Source organism: Maylandia zebra, linkage group LG7 (genome assembly GCF_041146795.1).
Source record: "Maylandia zebra isolate NMK-2024a linkage group LG7, Mzebra_GT3a, whole genome shotgun sequence".
Lineage (NCBI taxonomy): Eukaryota > Metazoa > Chordata > Actinopteri > Cichliformes > Cichlidae > Maylandia > Maylandia zebra.
Window position 1 is genome coordinate 36,577,770 of NC_135173.1, and position 20,114 is coordinate 36,597,883.

The 20,114-nt window shown below is 41.1% G+C and overlaps 1 protein-coding gene across 2 annotated transcripts in view; it reads right to left on the reverse strand.

The window, feature by feature from the left end:
• Window positions 1-64: 64 nt before the first annotated feature.
• The window catches only part of stxbp1a (syntaxin binding protein 1a), a 37,707-nt gene continuing 17,657 nt past the window's right edge, over window positions 65-20,114 (reverse strand). The window contains exons 6-20 of one of the 2 annotated variants that reach the window (XM_004538458.4): window positions 19,725-19,828; window positions 16,996-17,144; window positions 16,809-16,893; window positions 16,194-16,324; window positions 15,994-16,101; window positions 15,841-15,901; window positions 15,631-15,696; window positions 15,471-15,551; window positions 15,191-15,329; window positions 14,690-14,799; window positions 12,755-12,856; window positions 11,826-11,911; window positions 9,125-9,279; window positions 7,973-8,130; window positions 1,977-2,068 (exon numbers count right to left, since the gene is read on the reverse strand). In XM_004538458.4, coding sequence (XP_004538515.1) covers window positions 8,021-8,130; window positions 9,125-9,279; window positions 11,826-11,911; window positions 12,755-12,856; window positions 14,690-14,799; window positions 15,191-15,329; window positions 15,471-15,551; window positions 15,631-15,696; window positions 15,841-15,901; window positions 15,994-16,101; window positions 16,194-16,324; window positions 16,809-16,893; window positions 16,996-17,144; window positions 19,725-19,828 — 1,487 coding nt within the window. In that variant the 3' untranslated portion in view covers window positions 1,977-2,068; window positions 7,973-8,020. Of the gene's footprint in view, window positions 2,069-7,972; window positions 8,131-9,124; window positions 9,280-11,825; window positions 11,912-12,754; window positions 12,857-14,689; window positions 14,800-15,190; window positions 15,330-15,470; window positions 15,552-15,630; window positions 15,697-15,840; window positions 15,902-15,993; window positions 16,102-16,193; window positions 16,325-16,808; window positions 16,894-16,995; window positions 17,145-19,724; window positions 19,829-20,114 lie in introns of both variants that reach the window. The other variant, XM_004538459.5, reaches the window with a different exon arrangement.

The following is a 20,114-nucleotide window of genomic DNA, read 5'->3' on the forward strand; positions in this document are numbered from 1 at the left end:
AAAAAAAAAAAAGAATGACTGTGTGTTGTTGTTTGTTTTAGAAATAATAGAAAAAAGTTCAGTCTTTCAGTATAATGGAAGCCAATTTATTAGACAACCTTAGTACATATTAGGTACACATGGAAGTATTGTTTGTGCTTCAACACTCGCAAACATACAATCCCAATAAGTTAAACAGTTTTTTGGACAGACTAATGTTTCAATATTATCTTCTCTGATAAATAATTTTGATATAAATCAACTGATTTGACAGCGTAAACCCTATACAACAGCAAATTATAATAAAAAAGAAAAAATAAACACAAGCGTTTGCATCACAGAAAACGCATCATAGTGCAATATACAACTGTTTGGCCAGGAAAGAGGCAATAGAAGGAGGAAAGAAAAGTGGCGAGGGGTTTCCAGGGTTTTTCTTTGTTTTGTTTTTTAAACTTGCAAAGCCATTCACCATTGGAGGGTTTTACATTGCACCAGAGGAGGAAAACAGACAAAGAAAATATAGATCTTAGTTCTTTTTCCCAGTGGACCACTAAACAGCTACAGCTAAAACACCACAAACACGGCGGCTTCACATTGGCTTTTTTTTGTTTTGTTTTTTCGTCAAAGGAAAAGTCACTACTTCACAGTCAGAAAAATCACCATTCAACAGTGAGACGCTAAAACAGCAACATATAGCATATACACAACACTACTCAGTGCATGGCCCAATTAAACATCGTTACTAACCAATGATAAGACTTAATCTGACAGGATACAATACTGAAATACAACTGGCCCTTTTTGGAGGATTATTTATTAAATATCAGCAAGCAACGGCCTTTTTGACATTGAAACGTGACGTCTCTGCAGAGGAAAGGAAAAAGATTGTGGCAAGTAAATACTTTACAGTCTCGGCAGCTGGAGGAGGGATGATTCTGGCTTCTAACAGAGCTCCCTCTTTTCCGACTGACTAAGTGGAGCTCTTAAAATGAATACTTAAAACCAACAGATCTTGTTTTGAGTATCAAAAACTCAAAAATCAATACATCCCTGAACACTTTCTACTTTCTTCTCTGCTAGCCTGTAAGCTCAGTAGCTGGGACCAAGTTTACTTGAGCATACAAACTCAGCGGCCACTTCATTAGTTACACCTTGCTGACACAGGTTTGGACCCCTTTTGCTGCCAGAATTTCAGCAGGCCGTCTTGACCATGCCTACATGCATCAAGCGTCTGCCATATGACCTACTAGCAATACATTTGTGTTAATAAGCAGTGAGAAAGGTATCCCTAATAAAGCGGCCAGTGAAATTGTCTCTTAAACTCTTAAAAATCCTTGAAGAATAGTTTCCTTTTTGTGATGCTCAAAACAAAAAGTTTTTTTTAAGCGCCATATTCAACCACAACATTTACATGCGGCTCTCGGAACATCCACACTGGATACAAACACAGTCGAAGCATGCTACTGAATACAAACATCTCAAATGGGTAAGGGAAGGGTGATAGGACAGACTCCTCTCTGATGAAATATATCTATGCATATATCTATAAATTGCATGGTGACTGATATATTTTTTACAATATGAACCCCTCAGGCTGCACATCCCTCCTCTATCTGCTAAAGGTAAAAGTCACACCATGGAGGTAACCGAAAGAAACGAACAAGAGAAATCATCTACCTTTTACACATCCTAGCAGGTTTCATAGCGTACAATATTACATTTTGGTCATTTCAATTTTAAATGGCCTTCTTTTCTGATATTGAATTAATTTTAAATACGTTTATTTAGTTGCATCCATTGTAAAATATGAGAATACTTGCAACAATTTTATTCTTTGATATAACGTATCTCTCTTTTTTTTTTTAATTGTCTAAATTTTTTCTCTTCTCAAGCAAGATGCATACACAGTTAATGTGTAGGATTTGATGTGCGGGGGGGGGGGGGGGGGGAGATGATGTAAGGGGGTGGGAGTAAGGTTAAGAGGAGAGAGACTGATTGGAGGATTTTTAGCTCGTCACTTCCTCGTCTGGTTTGTTCATGGCCTTGAGCTGCTCCAGCAGGCTGGTGGGAGTGAAGATGTGGGTCGATCCTGGAGACACGCACACGCATAAAGAGACACACAAACACAGCGTGTTAGATCTGCACGATTGGAAGGAAACTGATGAAAAATGTGTTTTCAGCTTATGTTATGAAGCCTACTTTTTAGACGAGGACAACCTTACATAACGTTGAAAGTAAAGATAGATCGTAAAGTTATGGAATCGTAATTTGTTAGTCAGCAAGTTAAAATGGATTATTAATATGTATTAAAAGAGTCTTAAAAGTGTTAGGGCGGGGGGGGTATTTTCACTGTACTCAAGTGGAGGTTTAAGTGCTTTTGGGGGTTTCCGTTCCTTTTTTGTCTTGAGGAGATTCTTTGTATTCTTTTCTGACACACACATTAAATGCGAAGGGGAAAATAAAGCATTACGCTCACATCACATAAGTCAGAAAATGAATTAAAGGTTAAGTAACTATTTAAACCACTTCAAATTTTGTATACTGGCTATTTTAAGAATAGACTAAAACCTTTCTGGGTTTAGATTGTTTTGCACATTAAAGTGGAACTATTTTGCTTCTCTTTATTTTCTGTCATATATATATATATATATATATATATATATATATATATATATATATATACACACACACACACTGTTACAATTGACATTACATTGAACTGGACATGGACAAACTTTCAAATACTTCAGTATATGGACAAGTAATCCCTGTAATCTATGTTAATTGGATGGTATTTCCAAATACAGTCACAGAAACAAGCTAATTTTGTTTAGCTTTCTAAAAGTACAAAACAGTGGAATTTGAGGCCAGTATGAAGCTGAATTTTCATTGTGGAGCCAGAGCTATAAAATAGAAGCTGTAATATTATATCACTGACACTGGATGTCTTGTATTGATGACTGCTCCAAAGGCTAATGCTAGGCTAATGTGGCTAAATTAGCTTTCTCAACAATTGTATTGTGTGTATCTAGGCAGGCACTTATCCTACCGATAGATCCCCAAAATTGTACTGGAGTAACACAGTGTGTCCATCAAAGTATGAATTTTGTTTTAAGAATCAGAAATTTAATTTGTAATATGTTTAAGAGATGAACTGAGGAGCTGCAAATAGTACCAGTATGTTAGTAACATAAAACTGTTCTTGCATAGTTCCAAAATAAAGTGGGAATGAGCACAATAGGTCCCCTTTAGTTTCTGGAATTTTTGTGACCTTGTGCAGGAGTATGTAATGCACTACTCTACTCTAATACACTCTCACTCCACAAGCATACAGTCAGATACCGAGTTATTAGGCTGTGTTATAAATCACATGCAGCTGAACACAATGGGAGCACACAGGCGCCACACAACTACTATGACTAAGTTAGCTTAAAGCAGCAGGTGGGCTAGTTGAAAACCTGCAACACCAAATCTGTATTGAGGTTTTGCAGACACGTGACCGCGAACCACACAACGTTAACTTGTCTGCCATTTTGGATGTGTGACAATCAAGGTGACAATGTAGGAGTAAGTGAGAAATGTCACACAGGCCTAGCCACCAGTTTGCAGCTATCTGGCAACCGAAAAAAAGGAGTATTTCTCATCTGGTTCCGAGTGCTTGCTGGAGGTTAATGGCAGACATTGGGAAAATGATTGCTAAAGACTCAATCAAACAGGCCAACAACATGGGTGAGTAATCCCTGGGTAACCACCTACTAGCGGAAAAATGTGTATTCCCTAGCTAGTTACTAGCCTATTGCTACAGTTGTAGTTTGAATGGAAGCTAGCTACTACTCTTCTAGCTGTAGCAAAACTGTGACAAGTGTGATGCAAGAACAGCTTTTACTTTTAAGTGTAAATGTGAACCTTCTTCTGGCTTCCTTGTACTTTGTCAAAATGATCTGCCGCTAGGCTAGTAGTTAATGAGTATTTCCAGCCAAACTTGAAAAACTAAAGGTGACTGTGGGAACCTGCTAGCAAACAAAGTTTTTGTTGCAGCATTGTCTTTGCAACCAATTTCACCCAGCAAGCACCAGCAACCTCGAGAAACCATTGCCATCCAGTTGGTGGAATATGCATTTTCCCCTATCAGTCCATGACTGTATCACATCCAGTATGATAGACAACTCTCAAGCAATGTGTGCATGACATCATGTGACAAACCCCAATATGCACAATCATGAAAATGTGCAACCTTTATTAAAAGGGCATGCAGACAGCGGAAAAGGTTATAAGTATTTCAAGAAGTCAAGTCATGAAATCCAAAACCAGTGAGCTGACTCCGCTGTCTAACTTAGATTTGAATGGAAATGTGAAAATCAGTAATTCTAATGGCTCAAGGATGGACAGCTGAAGACACATTTCAGACATTGTAAAACTTGAAAGGTGCAGGACTGGAGCAAAGCAAACATTTACTTGTGTCTTAATTCCTGAACATAAGGAGGGTAAACATTTGATTTGATTTACTCCAGACACCAACAGTTTTTGACCTATATTGGTTTGTTTCTGTTGCAAAGCTGCATGTTTCTTCCAGTTTGGCTTGATTAGCTGCTTTACCTCTAACACGTTAACCTGATCCGACGTGGGGGCACGTGAAATGGAAGCAGTTAAAGGCAAAAAAATTGAACAAAATCCCCCAAATAAACAGAAGAGAAAGAGGCAAGTCCATTTCATATTGGGTTAAGGTGATGCGGTGGTTGCAGGAATCAGAGATCGTAAGTGGGGGTTCAAGGGGGTGAGTGGGTTAAAGTTGGGGTCAGGCTAGAATGTCGAATTGGCTTCGCCTGCTTCTCTGCTGTTCCCAAAACACACAGCTTGGTGGGCCATTTTTAGCCCCAGAAACAACACTGTGATGTTACGCTCCAACACCAAAAATTACTGGCATATAATAGCACAGTAAAACAAAAAGACTTGTTTTAGGAAGTAATGGCCATTTTTGCTCAGGAAGCTTTGAATGCAGCAGCATGTGGGGAGGGAGGCTTCATACCGTTTATGGTGAGAGCTGTGAGAGCTTACTGAGAAAACCTTAAAAAAAGCTTGGTTTGTAAATGATATTGCTTTAGCAGATTAGTCATGAGATGGATGTTCAACATTCTAGTCTAATAAAAAACTGCATTATATATTAGCTTTTTACTAATTAATAATCATGAAATAACCAGTCAAAGATATTAATAGAAAAGCATTATGGAGCCATGTTTTTTGGTGATCACTAAGGGATGTAGTCTTTTTATTAAAAGCTCGTTAAAGCATAAAATGTTTTCTTTTTTAACCCTTTGTTCAAAGCAAATCGAGCATCATCTTCTCTCAACAGCCCTGGTTTCACTTAAAAGTATAATGAAAAAGGTCAGGACTCCACCCATATGAATACCAGAAGCCACACCTGGTTTAAGTTTGGTCAGTGTGCACTTCAAGGTCATCTCCTCGTGTACCTTTTGATCGCTTTCAGCACCGGTCCCATTTCATATCCCATCTGAGTCCCATCTGACCAGTTGCAATTTCATTACACAAATTTAAACTGGAGGGTTAAGATACAGTTATGTGAAAGAGAAACCGTTTACCAGACTCTATGTGGTGTTGTTAGGAGCAGCTCATGATTTAGCAGCAATAACTTGAAGTAATAATTTTCTGTATGACTTCATCAGTCTCTCATATCACTGTGGAAACATTTTGGACCACTCTTTACAACATTCATGTCACAGTGCTAAAGTAAAGTCCAGGACCCCAGACAACAACCCCAAATACAAATTAGAACAAATGGGTTTGTGGTGCAGGAAGGTATTTATAGAAGTATGACTGGAAGGGGTGTGGTCCAGCTGGAAAAATTCACATAAATTACTTTCAGTTCACTCGTAAGTTCCCAAACAAATGATGGAAGTCCACTGCTAATAACACTAGCTTGGCCAGAGGTTGCAATTAGAGAATAGGCAGTGACTCCTGGGCCTGGCAGATGCACTAAATAGTGATGGCTGAGCTTGGAAGGTAGACGGGAGGAATCGTTATCTAATGTAACAAAATCGATGCCACTGGGAACACCCTTTATGGTGTACAAGGATGGTGTGCAGGAGACGAGGTTGGCAGCTGCCTCTGCCTTCTGATGGTTATGTCAACCAAGGCTAGGTTATCTAGTTCAATGACAATGGATCTCTTGATCAATCACAGAAGAGCCACAGTTACTGCAGATTAGATTTAATAACAACTGAAACTGACTGGAAAGAGTTTGAAGATACTGACTGAGTACCTGAGTGGACCTGCAGCTGCAAAACAAGCCAAAATCATCACTCCTCCACCACTGTGCTTGATAATTGGAATGAGGTGGTTGTGTCAGTATGCCAAACATTGCACTGTGCATAGAGTCCGGTGAACTTTCTTTTTTCACATTACTGTATTAACACACTGGAAAATATCCCGATGCACCAAATAAAAGACAGAATGGAACTATCTCCGACCAATATCAACAGCGGAGTAGGAAATACTGTAACACTGCTCGAGGAGACCACCCTGAAGGGTAGACTCACCAAATTGAAATTAGGTATGGTATTTAATCTTTATTAAATACACCTGAGCTTTTGGCTAATTTTATGCAGCTAAACTTTTTTTTTTTGAATCTTTAATTCATTGTTTGGTTCTCCACACATGTAGGTAACAGGATTTCTGTTGATTGCTGAAAAGAGCAGACTCAAAAGCAAAGACTTTAAACTCACTAATTTATCCATCAGTGTGTGTGTCCAGGTATGATGTTGTCTGAAAGGAGCTGCTTTGAAAGCATTATCAGTTATTAATATATATGTGCTCACATAAACAAGGTGATGTGCTGAATACTAAGACAGAAGATGAGTATTTTGAAGATGTGGATAGTGCCCTATGTTAGGAGGTGTTTTTTTGGGATCTCTCTCTTTTTTTAGGTGGGTTGCTAAAGCATATCAGGTGGAACAATGCTACATTCTCAGACTGTCCGCACAGAGGAGTTGTGACGGTAATACAGAAGGCAAATATTCATATGAATGCATATGAACTTATTTTTGGTTGCTTGGTTTCCTCTGTCACCCAGCTGCCCTGCTTGTCAGCAGATCTCCATCATCATGACAACATTCGCTTAAAGTCCAGCATCCTCTGCAGACAGGTCATGAGCCATGTGAGCATGTGATGGTGAGCTGAGTGGACAAAGTCAGGCGGTCAAAACAAAGAAAAAAAATACACAAGGATTAAAAAACAAAAACACACACACAAAAAAAAAACCCAGAAAAGAAATGATAAAGTGTGTCTCTGAAACCCAACATCAACTCAAGGACCAATCCGGAAAGAAACCAGTAACAAAAAAAGGTGTTTGTTTGGTGTATGTAAAGGGCAAATTATAAAAATAAATCAGAGGAACTGATAAAGATGTTGGGGCAGATTAAATCTGGAGTGAGTTTTAAACAAGATCAAAGGGCCTTTGGGTGCCCATCACGGGGCGATTTAATCCACCCTGCAGAGATGATGGGAGGAGGCAGCAGGGATGGGTTCACGACCTCCTCAGGCATGGCCGCTGATCAGCACAGAGTTCAGGATACAGGAAGTGTGATACGCATGCCATCATCACATCAGCGTTGTGAGGATGTGAGCTAAGACTGCTCCAACAAATCTTAGAGTTAATTTAAGTAGTTGAAATGTTAAATGTTTATTGCACTGGATTTGTGGATAAGCTGAGAGACTTTGCGAGAATACACCTGTTTGGAGTTATGGTTTCAGTCTGAAACACATGACGGAGTCGCGGTTGAGTTACTGATACATAGGGAGTCTGATGGAGCAGTCCATGCAGTGAGGAAATGTCGGGGGCATCCATCCCTGAGGAAGTGGGGAGGAGGAGGGTGGAGTTACATAAAACAGTACTGAGTGTTCAAAGAAGAAGGAACAAGGAAGAAAGCCCTTGTGCTGTGAAGGTTCAGAAAGGGCTTCTTTGCACGGCTGCCTTTACTTTTTTCTGTGTGATTTCTCTCTCCCTCCCTCCCAATCTGTCTCTGCCTCACTCGGCTGAGGGCTCAGGGTCCTCAAAGGACACCCTAGTGGACTCTCGGAAGTCGGGATGCTGCAGGTCCTTTAAGAATTTGGTGGGGGTGAGCATGTGGGTGGCACCTGTGGAGGAACAGAAGTGGCTTCACCACTCGTCTCACAGCACATGCCATGCCCCTGCCCTTCCTTCACTCGCTCTCTCCAGAAAACAAAAGGATCAAAAAACAAGCAACCTGTCATACAGAGCACACACACACACACACACACACACACACACACACACACACACACACACACACACACACACACACACACACACACACACCAAGTAGCACAAACACAAATAAACTGGGAACACAGACACAGAGAAAGACATGGCGTGGCTGCAATTTAAAGACAACAGTTGTTTTTAAAGACAACAGCAGAAGCAGAGCACAACAAAAGACACTTTCAGTTAACATAACAATATAACACAGACTGGCTGGCAAAGCTTCAGGACATCAAATAAACAGTACACAGGAACATGACACAAAGGGGCTACTTTAACACAAAATGCTGCACACAATAATCTACCTGCTATCTGTAATTGCATCCTGCAAAAAAAGCTGCTGCAGTGTAAACCTGTCGATGGGAAATTTCTGTGACAGCAATGTGTGACGTGGGATGTATGCCGCCCTGTATGTGTGTGATGAAATGAGGTCTGCTGCGTTTATAAAACTTGAGCCTATATTTCTAAATTTCCATTTTGTTTCCACAGGCTGAAAAAAGTAAAAATACTGAAATGAAGCCCAAAATATGAAACCGCATTTAATGTTTCAGAAAACTACGTTTATTAGTCTATTCCAGTCAGATTTCCCTCTATACTCCAGACTTTGTTTCTCCGCCTGCCCATCTTTAATGTTTTTTAGCCACGTCCCAGGTCACAAGTCATCTGTGCCCATCAAAGACCACACACTGAATCTTCAGCCTCTCTTTAATCTGAATTAGGACGCAGCTTTTCCCACCTCTCGTGAAAACATGCCCACTCAGAGTCACACCCACTTTGTTTTCAAGGCGATGGATGTGTCTCTAACTACCCACCCCAGCAGCCTACACTACCCTCTGCAACACTACTCACCAATGATGGCTTCCCACTTCCCATTGGCCTGTGTGACCTCATAGGCGCAGCGCATTTCGCTGAAAGACACGCCGCCGATAATGAATACCATGACACGTGGCCCAGTGCGGTACTCTCCGGGTGTCTTGTTCTTGTGCCAGTGGCCGTACCGAGCACTGCCGGAAAACAACAACACAACAATGAAAGTACAGTATTAATACATTCTTTTGTTACTTTATTTTTGTGAAAATGTACAAAAAGAGAAAAAAAAGACAAGAAATTATTCACACAGCAAAAGGACAAGGCCATCAGTCACTTTTAAGTATTAATCCCATAGTAAAGATAACAACAGAAAGCATAACTGAGTGGATCCCATCCTTATGCAAAGGGGGAGCAGTTCATTTTTGTCCACCATGTTTATTTAATCCTGCTCCTTTCTTTTTTAATACTCAGAAGGTCTTCATGAGTCTAATCCATAGATATAGCTCTCCAGGAAGCAGGGGAATCCAAAGTTTCATCCACAGACTGGTAGTTTATCCATTTTCCCCAGTACTTTTCAAACCTTACACTCACACGTGTCAGAGAAAAAGGTCAACTGTTCCATTTCACAGATTTCATGAACTATTTTTATCCTCTCAGGGGTTGTTGAAGATTCTTTATTTAACCACGTCTTAGTTACTGCTTTCTTACTTGCACTTAATCATATGAACAAGTATCTGTCTTGTTTTTTGAGGTCAAGTGGAACATTCTGCTAATAAATAATACAAATATGTCTTTATCTCTGCTACCACATCCAACTAGTAAGAAAAAATCCCAGAAAATATGAACACGATCTGCACATATATTACCACACATTCGCCAACACTGCCCATTTTCAGGTATTTTACTCCATTTTATTCTTTTGGACAAAAAAAACTTGGTGTGCTCTTCGTGTCTTTATCCAGACCTCTTCTGATAGCTCTATGTTTGCTCCTTTCTCCCAGCTTGATTTAACACACATTGGACGAGACTTCTCTTCAATTATAAGATTAGGTAAATCCTAGATATTAGCTTTCTGGAAATATTATTTTCATTTATATCAAAAATGAATTTAATACTGTCCTTCCTCCCCTGTGGGCTTAATGTTTACAGAAAGTATTTGTATTTCAAATCAGGATAGGTAAATACTTCTGCTGTGAGGGAGGTGAAAAATAAGAAGTTATTCATAGTTAAAGAAAAGATAAGCGCTGGACTTTTACAATGTAGGACCAGAAAAGTTCTGGTAGTATTACTAGCATTAGTTAGGGTTGATTTGGATAAGCAGGAGTTGGTGGCCTGTAATTCAGCGTTAGGAGAGTGTTAGGAATGTGTTCACATGTTGGTGCCATAATCTACACGCCTCTGGCGGCCGTAAATAAACGCTGATTAGTGCATCAGATAGCTCAGGAACTATTTGGCATTTTGGCCAATTTAAACTCGAAGACATTCGAAGGATGGCTGAAGGGCAAAGGACCACAGTACCGTTTTGCCCTCCAGTGTCCCAGTCGCTCTCCACCTCGTGCAATACAGTGAAATTTTAGAGATTTTCCACAGCAGGCAGGAACCTAACCAGACTAAGAAGAACACCGTGAGAGGATAATATTACTAGCTAGAATAAGAAAAACAAGAGTTGAGGTTTTAGAGCGAAGGAAGGGAATGAGCTGCAGACAGGTGGCTCGGTTTGTACCTGCATCACATCACACATAGGCAATTTATGTTCAGAGCAAAAACCAAATAAGCAAGATGAAGTAAAATTTCACCTGCAAATACTTTCTGAACGTAACAGCTGTTATCTGATAGTACCCACAACAAGGTACTTGATGCTGGGTGTGTGTGCAGCTGTGGGGGAGGGACAGTAAAAGAGGCAAGAGAGCATGCAGGATATGTCATGGTCCTGCGACCATGACTCAGTGACTTTATGTTTATGTTCTTTATTGTTATTACTTTCATTATTATTCATGGCTGTTTTGGGATGGTTTGTGTTTGGGATTTTAGACACTGGGTTCTGGGTTTGTGCTCCCTTTGTTGGTCCCTGGTGTTAGTGTTCCCCTGTCTCATCAGGTTAATCAGGTCCAGCTGTGTCTCCCACCTGTGTGTGATTTCCCAGTGTCTCTTTGTGTACTTATAGTGTGTGATTTCCTCTGCTCCTCGTCACGTCGTCTGTGTTCATACCCGGTGAATCCCCTGCGTGCTCTCCCTGCTGTTCTCCCTGCTGTTCTCCCTTCATGTTCAGGTTTGCCACTCCCTTTGTGTAGTTTCTCCCAGTTTAGTTCGTCCTTAGTTCTGTTTTGCCATCTCCACTTTATGTTCAGTATTGTCAATAAATCACCTTCACATCTGAGTAAGTGCTGCATCTGAGTCCTCCTTTCCACTCTTCACACGGCCGCTGCCCCGGACCGTGACAGGATAAGCAGCATCCACACAGACTGGACCAGAGTATAAGGAGGTATTGCTGAATTTATACCATTTTCTACAAATCCAAGGCAGTGAAATAACATAATCAGGAAGTAACTGCAAGAAATGGTTGTTTCTCCATATTAAGGTAAAGCAGCAGCAGCACATCCCTTTTCTTGTTTCTTTTCAGTCCCATCAGACTCATCTTCTGATACAACACCTCCATTTCTCTCTTCATAATTTGAAAATGCTACAACCATGAAATGAGATGCTATGTTGTTTGAAAATACATTTGTGTGTGTGTATGTACCTGACTGCAGTGGTGCTGAAGGAGGCAGAGGAGCGGGTAGAGATGTAAGGATAGTGCTTGGTGTCCAGTTTATCGTCAATAGCATCCTGCAAGAGAACAAAAAAGAACAAAAATAAAACATATCCTTGTTAGCAATATTGTCTCTGTCTCTCACACGTACATGTACACACTTGAAATAGGCAAATTCACATCTCTTAGCAACTTCCACTGCAGAGGTCCACTGCAGAATTAGCTTTGCACAAATAAAGGGGCTTAATATATTCAGGGGTGCACATAAGTGGTCCGCAGGTGTGTCAAAATAAAAGCCGCGCACCAGATAAGAAGTTGCAATGCGCGGTTGCGTACATAAGATTTTCTGAGGAGGACAGACATTTGTTTAGAACTCTTAAAGATGTTGAAGAAGCTCCTTTAAGCAATTACTTTGGTGTTCCTCCACCTCCACAGAAGTGTCAGAAGGAGTCCGAACCGCAAAAGAAGCGCGTACTCTCGGAAAAGTGGTTCCAGGAGGTGAGCTGGGTTCAAACAAATGATGAACGCACAGAGATGTGGTGCAGAATATGCCGTGAAAATCCCACTCGAGTGGACAAAAACAGTGCCGTTTATATGTACGCAAACGCGCATTGCAACTTCTTATCTGGTGCGCGTCTTTTATTTTGACAGCGAACGCGCACCTGCGGACCACTTATGTGCACCCCTGAATATAGTAGATGACAACTAGGTGTTTGACTGAGACTGTTGTGGATGTATGAGAAGTGAAAAGTATGTAACAGCTACTTTTTAATACATAATTTAGTAATGACTGCATCTATAGTTGAGATGTTTTTGAAACTAAAATACTAAGACACTTCAATGCATCTGCCAGACAGCAGGTTATATAAAGCTCTTTAGTTTTCTTAACACATAATAAAATAAAATGCCTAGAAACACACCTCCATGATGTCCTTGATCAGTGGTGTCCAGCGGGACAGCTGATAGGTCTGCTCGCTCACACGCTCCTTCCTGTCGACCTTTTTCCCTCTGCGGAGGGTGGACTGAGAAAAGAAAGAATAGATGAGGAAGTGGAAATAAAAGACGCTTTCCTTGAGCACTCATTAAAAACAGCACAAACTGATCTGCTAGACGTTAGATAACGAAAGCTTAATGTCCTGATGCTACATGCTAGTCATCTTTCACTTTCTCTCAGAGCTGATGTGAACAGATCTCCAAATGCGTTCATACATTCAGAGTAACGAATAGGTAACTAGTAGCTTTATTCTTGGATTGTATTAGAGTAGCTTTGCATGAGTCACAGGTCAGAATAATCTGCACTTATCTTAAAATGTCTACATTTAAAGACAGCTTTCATCTGATTGGCTACCCCCACAGAAACAGAGCTTAAATAGCAGGTTGGTGAGGCTTCTGTGCTCACAATCAAAACTTTGTGCTTGAGCTGACCATATTAGGAATATCTGCTCTCATCTGCTGAACAGCCAGAGGTGGAAGAACTGTATGAAACTGAGTGTTTAAAGCAGTCTGAAGCCTCAGCTATGTACGATTCCTTGTACATATGTCGATCTCATTAAAACTTTAGCTACGTTTATTATGAGCATTCACACTTTAGGTAGCATTTATCTGACATAAAGTAGTGACAGCATTATAGCCCCTTTAAGCAATAAGCAACACATGCAGCAGCAGCAGACTAACCAGGCTATTCCAGACAACCTTCTCCCGAGCCACACTTTCCAGTTCCTCCTAGGGGATCTCAAGGCATTCAGAGGACAAACAAGATATATATTTTTCCAGTGTGTTCTGGGTCTGTCAGTTGAGCGTGCCCACCAAACCTCCACAGGGAGACGCCCAGGAGGCATCCTAACCAGGCCCAAACCACCTCAACCAGTTTCTTGGAACACACATGTGGCACAGAGCACAGCCTCTGCTCCACAATCCCTCCTGAGGTCTGAGCTTCTCAGCTGGGCTTATCTCAGTCACCCAGTGGAGGAAACTCAATCCACAATCTTACTCTTTCAATCATTACCCATACTTCATGACCACAGCTGAGGGTTGGATCTCTCAACACAGCAGGTCACTGCAAGCCCCATTACTGCTGACACAGCACCAACTCACATTCCACCTTCCCGTCATTCCTGCATAAAAGCCCATGATACTTGAATTCCCTTCCTGGAGGTAGCCCCCCACTCCCAAACGACTGACGACACCTTGAGAGCTCCTCCATGAAAATCAAAAACAGGTTTGAAGATAAGGAGCAACCCTGATGTTGTCAAACACCTATTGAAAAGTGTACCGCCTGAAGCCCCATCAAACAGTGCTGCAGTACAGTGGAAATAACCTGGATTCAAAACGTGACAACATAAGAAATTGCATTTGAGATGTCCCCAAAATGTGTCACGCTGTGATTTCTGTGTTGGTTAAGGGTCAGTGATACAGATACAATGATACACAATCACCCACCAGTTATATAAGTAACCAAATTAACAATTTAATGTAAATAAAGAAAAGCCTAAATACAATATTTTCACAATTCTTTGTTAGCCTGCTTTATTTCACCCAATATCTATGAAGTGTGAAGTAGTTTGACTTCCAGCATCTTAGGCTTTTTTGTCCAAGGGTCAGACTGTCCAAATGAAAAACATCACACAGTTTGTGCTTTAAAGTGAAACGACACAGACAGCTTCTCTGATGGGAAGACTTGTGCTGTGACAGATTACATAATATAAGCAAATTTCCATTACAGTCTATTGGCGTTAATATTAAAAGGCAAAAACTACAATACAATTACTTAAAAATTAATTTAAGGAAAGTATTCAAAGTTTAGTTTATAAGGAATTAGGAAAGGATGAGTAAGCTGATAATAAGGAGACACTCACATCTGTGATGATGGGGACGCCCAGGTGACCCATGTTGGTGATGATCTCACTGTCCTCGGGGGGAATCTGAGCATGCTGGATCAGCTTGTTGAGGTTCTCCTCCGTAATGCCTAAGCACACAAATATACACAAAATATTAACAAGATTTGTAAAACAAAGATTGTTTGTTTTGATATCACCAAGTTCAATAAAACAACCCACAACATTGTTGCATTCATTTTTCTTTTGTATTTTAAATGTTAAATGACAATTAAAAATATTTAATAATGCCACATTTTCATGGCCCACTCACTCACATTAAGTAACACACAAGAATGAGCGTACTCTACTTCCCTTAGATTCAAAATTCAAACATCAGCTAAAGCAACGGCAATTTATACAGATGTATAAAAAATGTTTAAGACAATAATAATAACACTAACTTGTATAAACAGTTTACTAGAAAGTAAATAAATATTTCTGTCTTATTTTCATGTGATTTATATTCAGTCTGTCGCTTACCGTTCTTAAGGAAAATGTAAAGCAGGATGATGCGGATCTTGTCATATGTGCTGACATTGGCATCCAGCAGTATGGGCACAATGGCCCTCATGGGATCTTTGATCTTCTCTCCCTCAGCATCTGTGCCCATAGCCAGATCCTGCAACAGAAAACCTCTCGTTTACGTCTTACTTTAAAACCCCGATCGCTGCACTGTGCTCTTTGTCCTCGCCTCTGCTACTTCCACCTCCTATTCCCTCTGGTTTTCTCTCCTCGTCCCCTCTTTCTGCTTCCGTCTCACCTGTTCCACACGGCAAAGTTTGTCCACTGTTCCCTGGTAATGTTTCATGCAATCCTCAGCCAGCTGCAGGTGAGTGGAGTACTGAAAAAGACAAAACAGGTCAGCGTATACACACGCACACACAAAGAAAGGCATGCACAGACTCAAAAAACACACAAACCTTGCTGAGCTCCTTCTGGTACTGAGGCATCTTCTTCAGCATCTGGGAGAGATCCCTCATCGTGGTCTGTTGAAACAAAAACAACACTAAGTTACACGATTAATGTCCAATAAAGCGGCGATGACGTAAACCACAGGACACCCCTAATGTTTTCACAAAACTTTACATTCATACTCATAGCATCACCTCCCTCCACAGAGTCGGCTTTACCTTCTCTCCGGTGTTCATCCTCTTGCTGGAAGAAAAGTCTTTCAGCTGGCGTGTCACTTCCCTAGTGACAAGAAGACAGTAACATATGAGAATTATTTAATTTGATATCAAAAGCCTGAGTGGAAAATAAAGAACAGAATGAAAAGTACTCACTGGGACACCTCGGCTATGTGTTTGTGTCTCAGGCTCACCCACAGGTCATCGTCTTCATGCAGAAGGACCTCTTTCTCACGTGAGTCTCCGATGCCGCTGGTCTCATATCTGGAGAAGAATCAACCAAACAGCAATGGCCAAATTGACAATAAAAGCAAATGATGCTCAAGTAAAATTTAAACAGCAGCGTTTGCTCATACTTGTAGACGTCATTTTCAATGGGCAGCAGGTCGTAGCCCATAGCCTGAAAGGTGAGCTCGTGCAGGACAGGTGAGACGGGGTCAAATCCCCGATCCAGAATGATCAGCTGTGAGCGAGCCTTATCCGGACCCTACAGAGGGAGACGCACAACAATTAGATAATCATGCATCCGGTCTCGTGTAGAATTCAGCCGTGCAACTGCAACTGCATGCATGATTATTTTGCATTACACACAAGTTTTGTGTGTAAACCTTTATATTCAGCCATGTGTTTTAAAAGCTTCTTTGTCCATTAATTTAAAAAGATTATTCTTTTTGATACAGCTTGTATTATTGTATTATTCAATAACAAAAACTCTACACATGAAGGTTTTAGTTCTACTTTTAAATCTTTCAGATTTTCAGAATGCACTTCTTAAAGGAGTAAAGCCTGGAGAGGATATTTTAGTGCAGTGGTTTTACTGATTACAGCAAACGGAGATCAAGTTAAGCTGTAACCTGATCTCATGGACAGCCCTGATACAGGTTAAAACAACGAGAATATGATGTGCTAAGTGAAAACAATAATAAGCAGGATATTTAAAGTGACAACATTTTGATTTCTCGTGAGCTCACCTCTCCCATGGTGGGGTCATCAGCCTTGTATGCATCAAGTTTGTCCTGAACCAGCTGGGCCAGGGTGGCGTTGTCCTTGTACTCCCTGTCAGACACGGGAAAGTGGGAGGGAAGATAAATAAAGGAAAACAAAGCATGACAGATGTAAAGACATTTTACGTTTTACAACCGCCCCCTGTTTGCTCACCCTCGGTATCTGACAGCAGGATACTCTTTCAGGGTGGCACAGAGCGTCGCCAGCTGCTCGGCCAGCCTCTCCATCACTGGGTTCTTCAGCTGGGTCTTATGAGGGCTGTAGAAACTGTGAAAGGCATCTGGATTGTCCAGAGAATACACCTGCACACACAAATACAAGGAAATGTCGTTTTTTTTCTTCAGCTAACTGTGCTGACATGAGTGTTTCTAGCTTCTTGAACTAATTTGTCTGATATACTTTTTCCTAATGTGCATAAGAAGATTTTTTTTTTCCTTCACTCCTAAGTGTGTCTTTGCTTCCCTCTCGGGCGTCTCTCCCTCACAGTGATGATGTGTGCAAGAGAGAGAGAGAGCAGCGAGGAAAAGCACAGCTGTGTTTCTTCATGCTAAGCTTCTCCAGAAACAACTTCCTTGAGAAGCATTAAACTGAACTGCATTTCCAAGACAGAGAGGGAGAAAGGACCCAAGGCTTTTAACATCTGCGTGTGTGTTAATGCGTTTCAGCTGTTACACAAATCGACTGTTTGATCTCAGTTATCGCTTTCATGTTTTCTCCCTCTCTTTTTTCAGTCTCTACCATTTCATCCCCCTGCACTTTAATGTCTTCTCGACTCGATCTTCACCACATCATCCTACACCCTCTCTTTTGTCTTTTACTGTTCCATTATTTCACCTCCTCCCTCTGTCTCTTTTCGTTTCTATCCTCTTCCTCCTCTCTTTTCTCCTCTCCTGCATCACTACCACTCCCTTCTCCCAACCCATCTGTCCACAGTCACATGACCACACTCCTGCGCTGCAGAAGGGCCCCTGCCTCAGAACGGCCACCATTGGCTGCAGCCCACTGTGTGGATGTGAATCGCCCAATTGGGCAAGTCTGTGGGCGGGACTATGAGGCAGCATTTTTGCCTGAAGCAGAAAACCACTGACTCTGAATTAATCATAGTAGACAAGAGGGAAGCAAAGCATTGTGGGCCAAGAAGCATCTTTAGATTGTGAGAGCAAAGGACAGACAGAAAGAGAGAGATGCAGTAAATAGAGGGGTGGTTGCTGGAGGGAAAAATGGGGTAAAATGGTTGGAGAAAAGGATGGAGTAAATGCAAATGAGAGGGAAAAAGCAAAGATAAGAATGTGCACCTGACTTTAAAAAAAGAATCTAGAAAACAGAGGGAGGCAGAGAAGAAGACAAGATGGAGGCAAAGGGTGGGGAAGCAGGTGGGAGGGAGAGAAATCAGTGTGATAAATGTGAGTCTTTCTGGAACAGTCTGGCAGTAAACAGAGAGTCTGGTGAGTCAGCAGCTTTGTGCCGAGTCTCCACCTGAGTGCGTTTCTCTGTCCTCTCGCTCTGCCTCTCTTTAGCCATCCTTGACTCTTCCGACCAATAACCTCGCTGTTACTATTCCTGCCCACATCCTTTGCAGCATTTCTCTCCTCCCACCTGTCTTAATCGATCTCTGCAGCTGCTCTTGCTCAAGCTTTCCATCTCTGGATCTTTCTCCCTCTCCTTCTCTCTCTCTCTGTTGTCACTAACAGACAATAAAACTCAGCTGGGTTTCAGTCATTGTGTAGGAAAGTGTGCTGTGAAATAGCACAAGAAGGCATTAATGGCACAAATCTTGATCTAAATTGATCGTTTATAAAGCCATGCATGTGCATGATTTCTTATATTATAACCTTAGTCACTGCAGATTTCAGTCCCTTTTGAAAAGCCTGATTTCTAGTCCTACACGTAGGTGTTAATGGATGCAGAGTCCCAGAACCATCTCTATAAATGGTAAACAAAAAGATTCATTAGCTATGTTGGACCAAAACCACTGGCTCTGGCGTTTTAGGCAATAGTTAAGGACAATAATGCATATTTATGGACTTTGAGTGGAAGTTTTTGTTCTGCACAGTTCTAAGAGTTTGAAAATGCAGATGTGCTTTAAAAAGCTAAACTGCAATTAGACAGCAGGATTGGGGATTTCTTTTCTTTTGGACTTTGTTACCCGAACTGCATGCTCAGGTGTGGCTGGTCAGACTGCATGTTAAGTCTGACTTCATTAACCATTTTCATGTCAAAAATGCTCTTTTAAGTCCCAAAGGCATACAAGCACAGAAGATACAAGAAACCATCCAAACTGCTTCACGTCCAATAAACTGATGAGTTGACTGTTCTCCCGGGTGTTACAATAAAGCTTAACATCCAGGCATCCATTAAAGTATCTTAAGATAATATTTTGATGATGATGCCATCAACATTTTTAGGGTTAGTGAAGCTACATGATATATCGTAATCTGCTACCTCATGGTTAGAACTATGGATAGGTTCATTTAAACACATCAGCATAGAGAAGATGTCGGAAGAGGGTTCTTAAAAGACCATTCAGGGACAAGCACAGAGAAATGCTGTCATATTGCCCCAAGAAGTAACCAGAAATGGACAAAGCTGCAACGTTTGAATTACTTGCTATGAAAAGCTCCTGATGAGCTGTCTGTATCCTTCAGAAGCAGAGAATGATGTCTTAATAGTTATTGATGCGATTGTGTCTATTCAAGACAAGAGGCTCCTCCAATGCAGGACACAGTTGAAGTTGAAATCAGGGTCATCATCATTTAACAAGTGGGCACAACTTTAATACTGATTATACGTATTGGTATGCAGAATCTTTTTGTAGAGATTAAACATGCTTTTCTGCATTTCATTATGCACCATCACCATGCAGGGCTGCACAGTATGTTTACCTGAGACTCGTAGGGCAAGAAGGCGATGTTGATCTCCGTCAGAGTCTTGACGACTTTGGAAGCCCGGCTCTTCACCAGCTCATTAAAGAGAGGATCGGGGCATGCTGGAAAATATCACATGATGCTTAGTTTCAGTCACATTCACAGACAAATACACTTAAACACCAGAGTTTGAATCGACCTATGATGTCTCTAAAAGATCATCTTTGACTAAACTTCTTCATATTACTTTGACAGAGTGCTTCAATGGAAGCGCGTCCTTCATTTAACATGATGCAGCTTTAGATTCTTCCACTATAAAGACACCTCTAAGGCCAAGGTGACTCTGTTAAAGGGAAACTGCAACATCGTAGCCACTCAGTCTCTTATTATGAAGCTGTAACCCCCTGT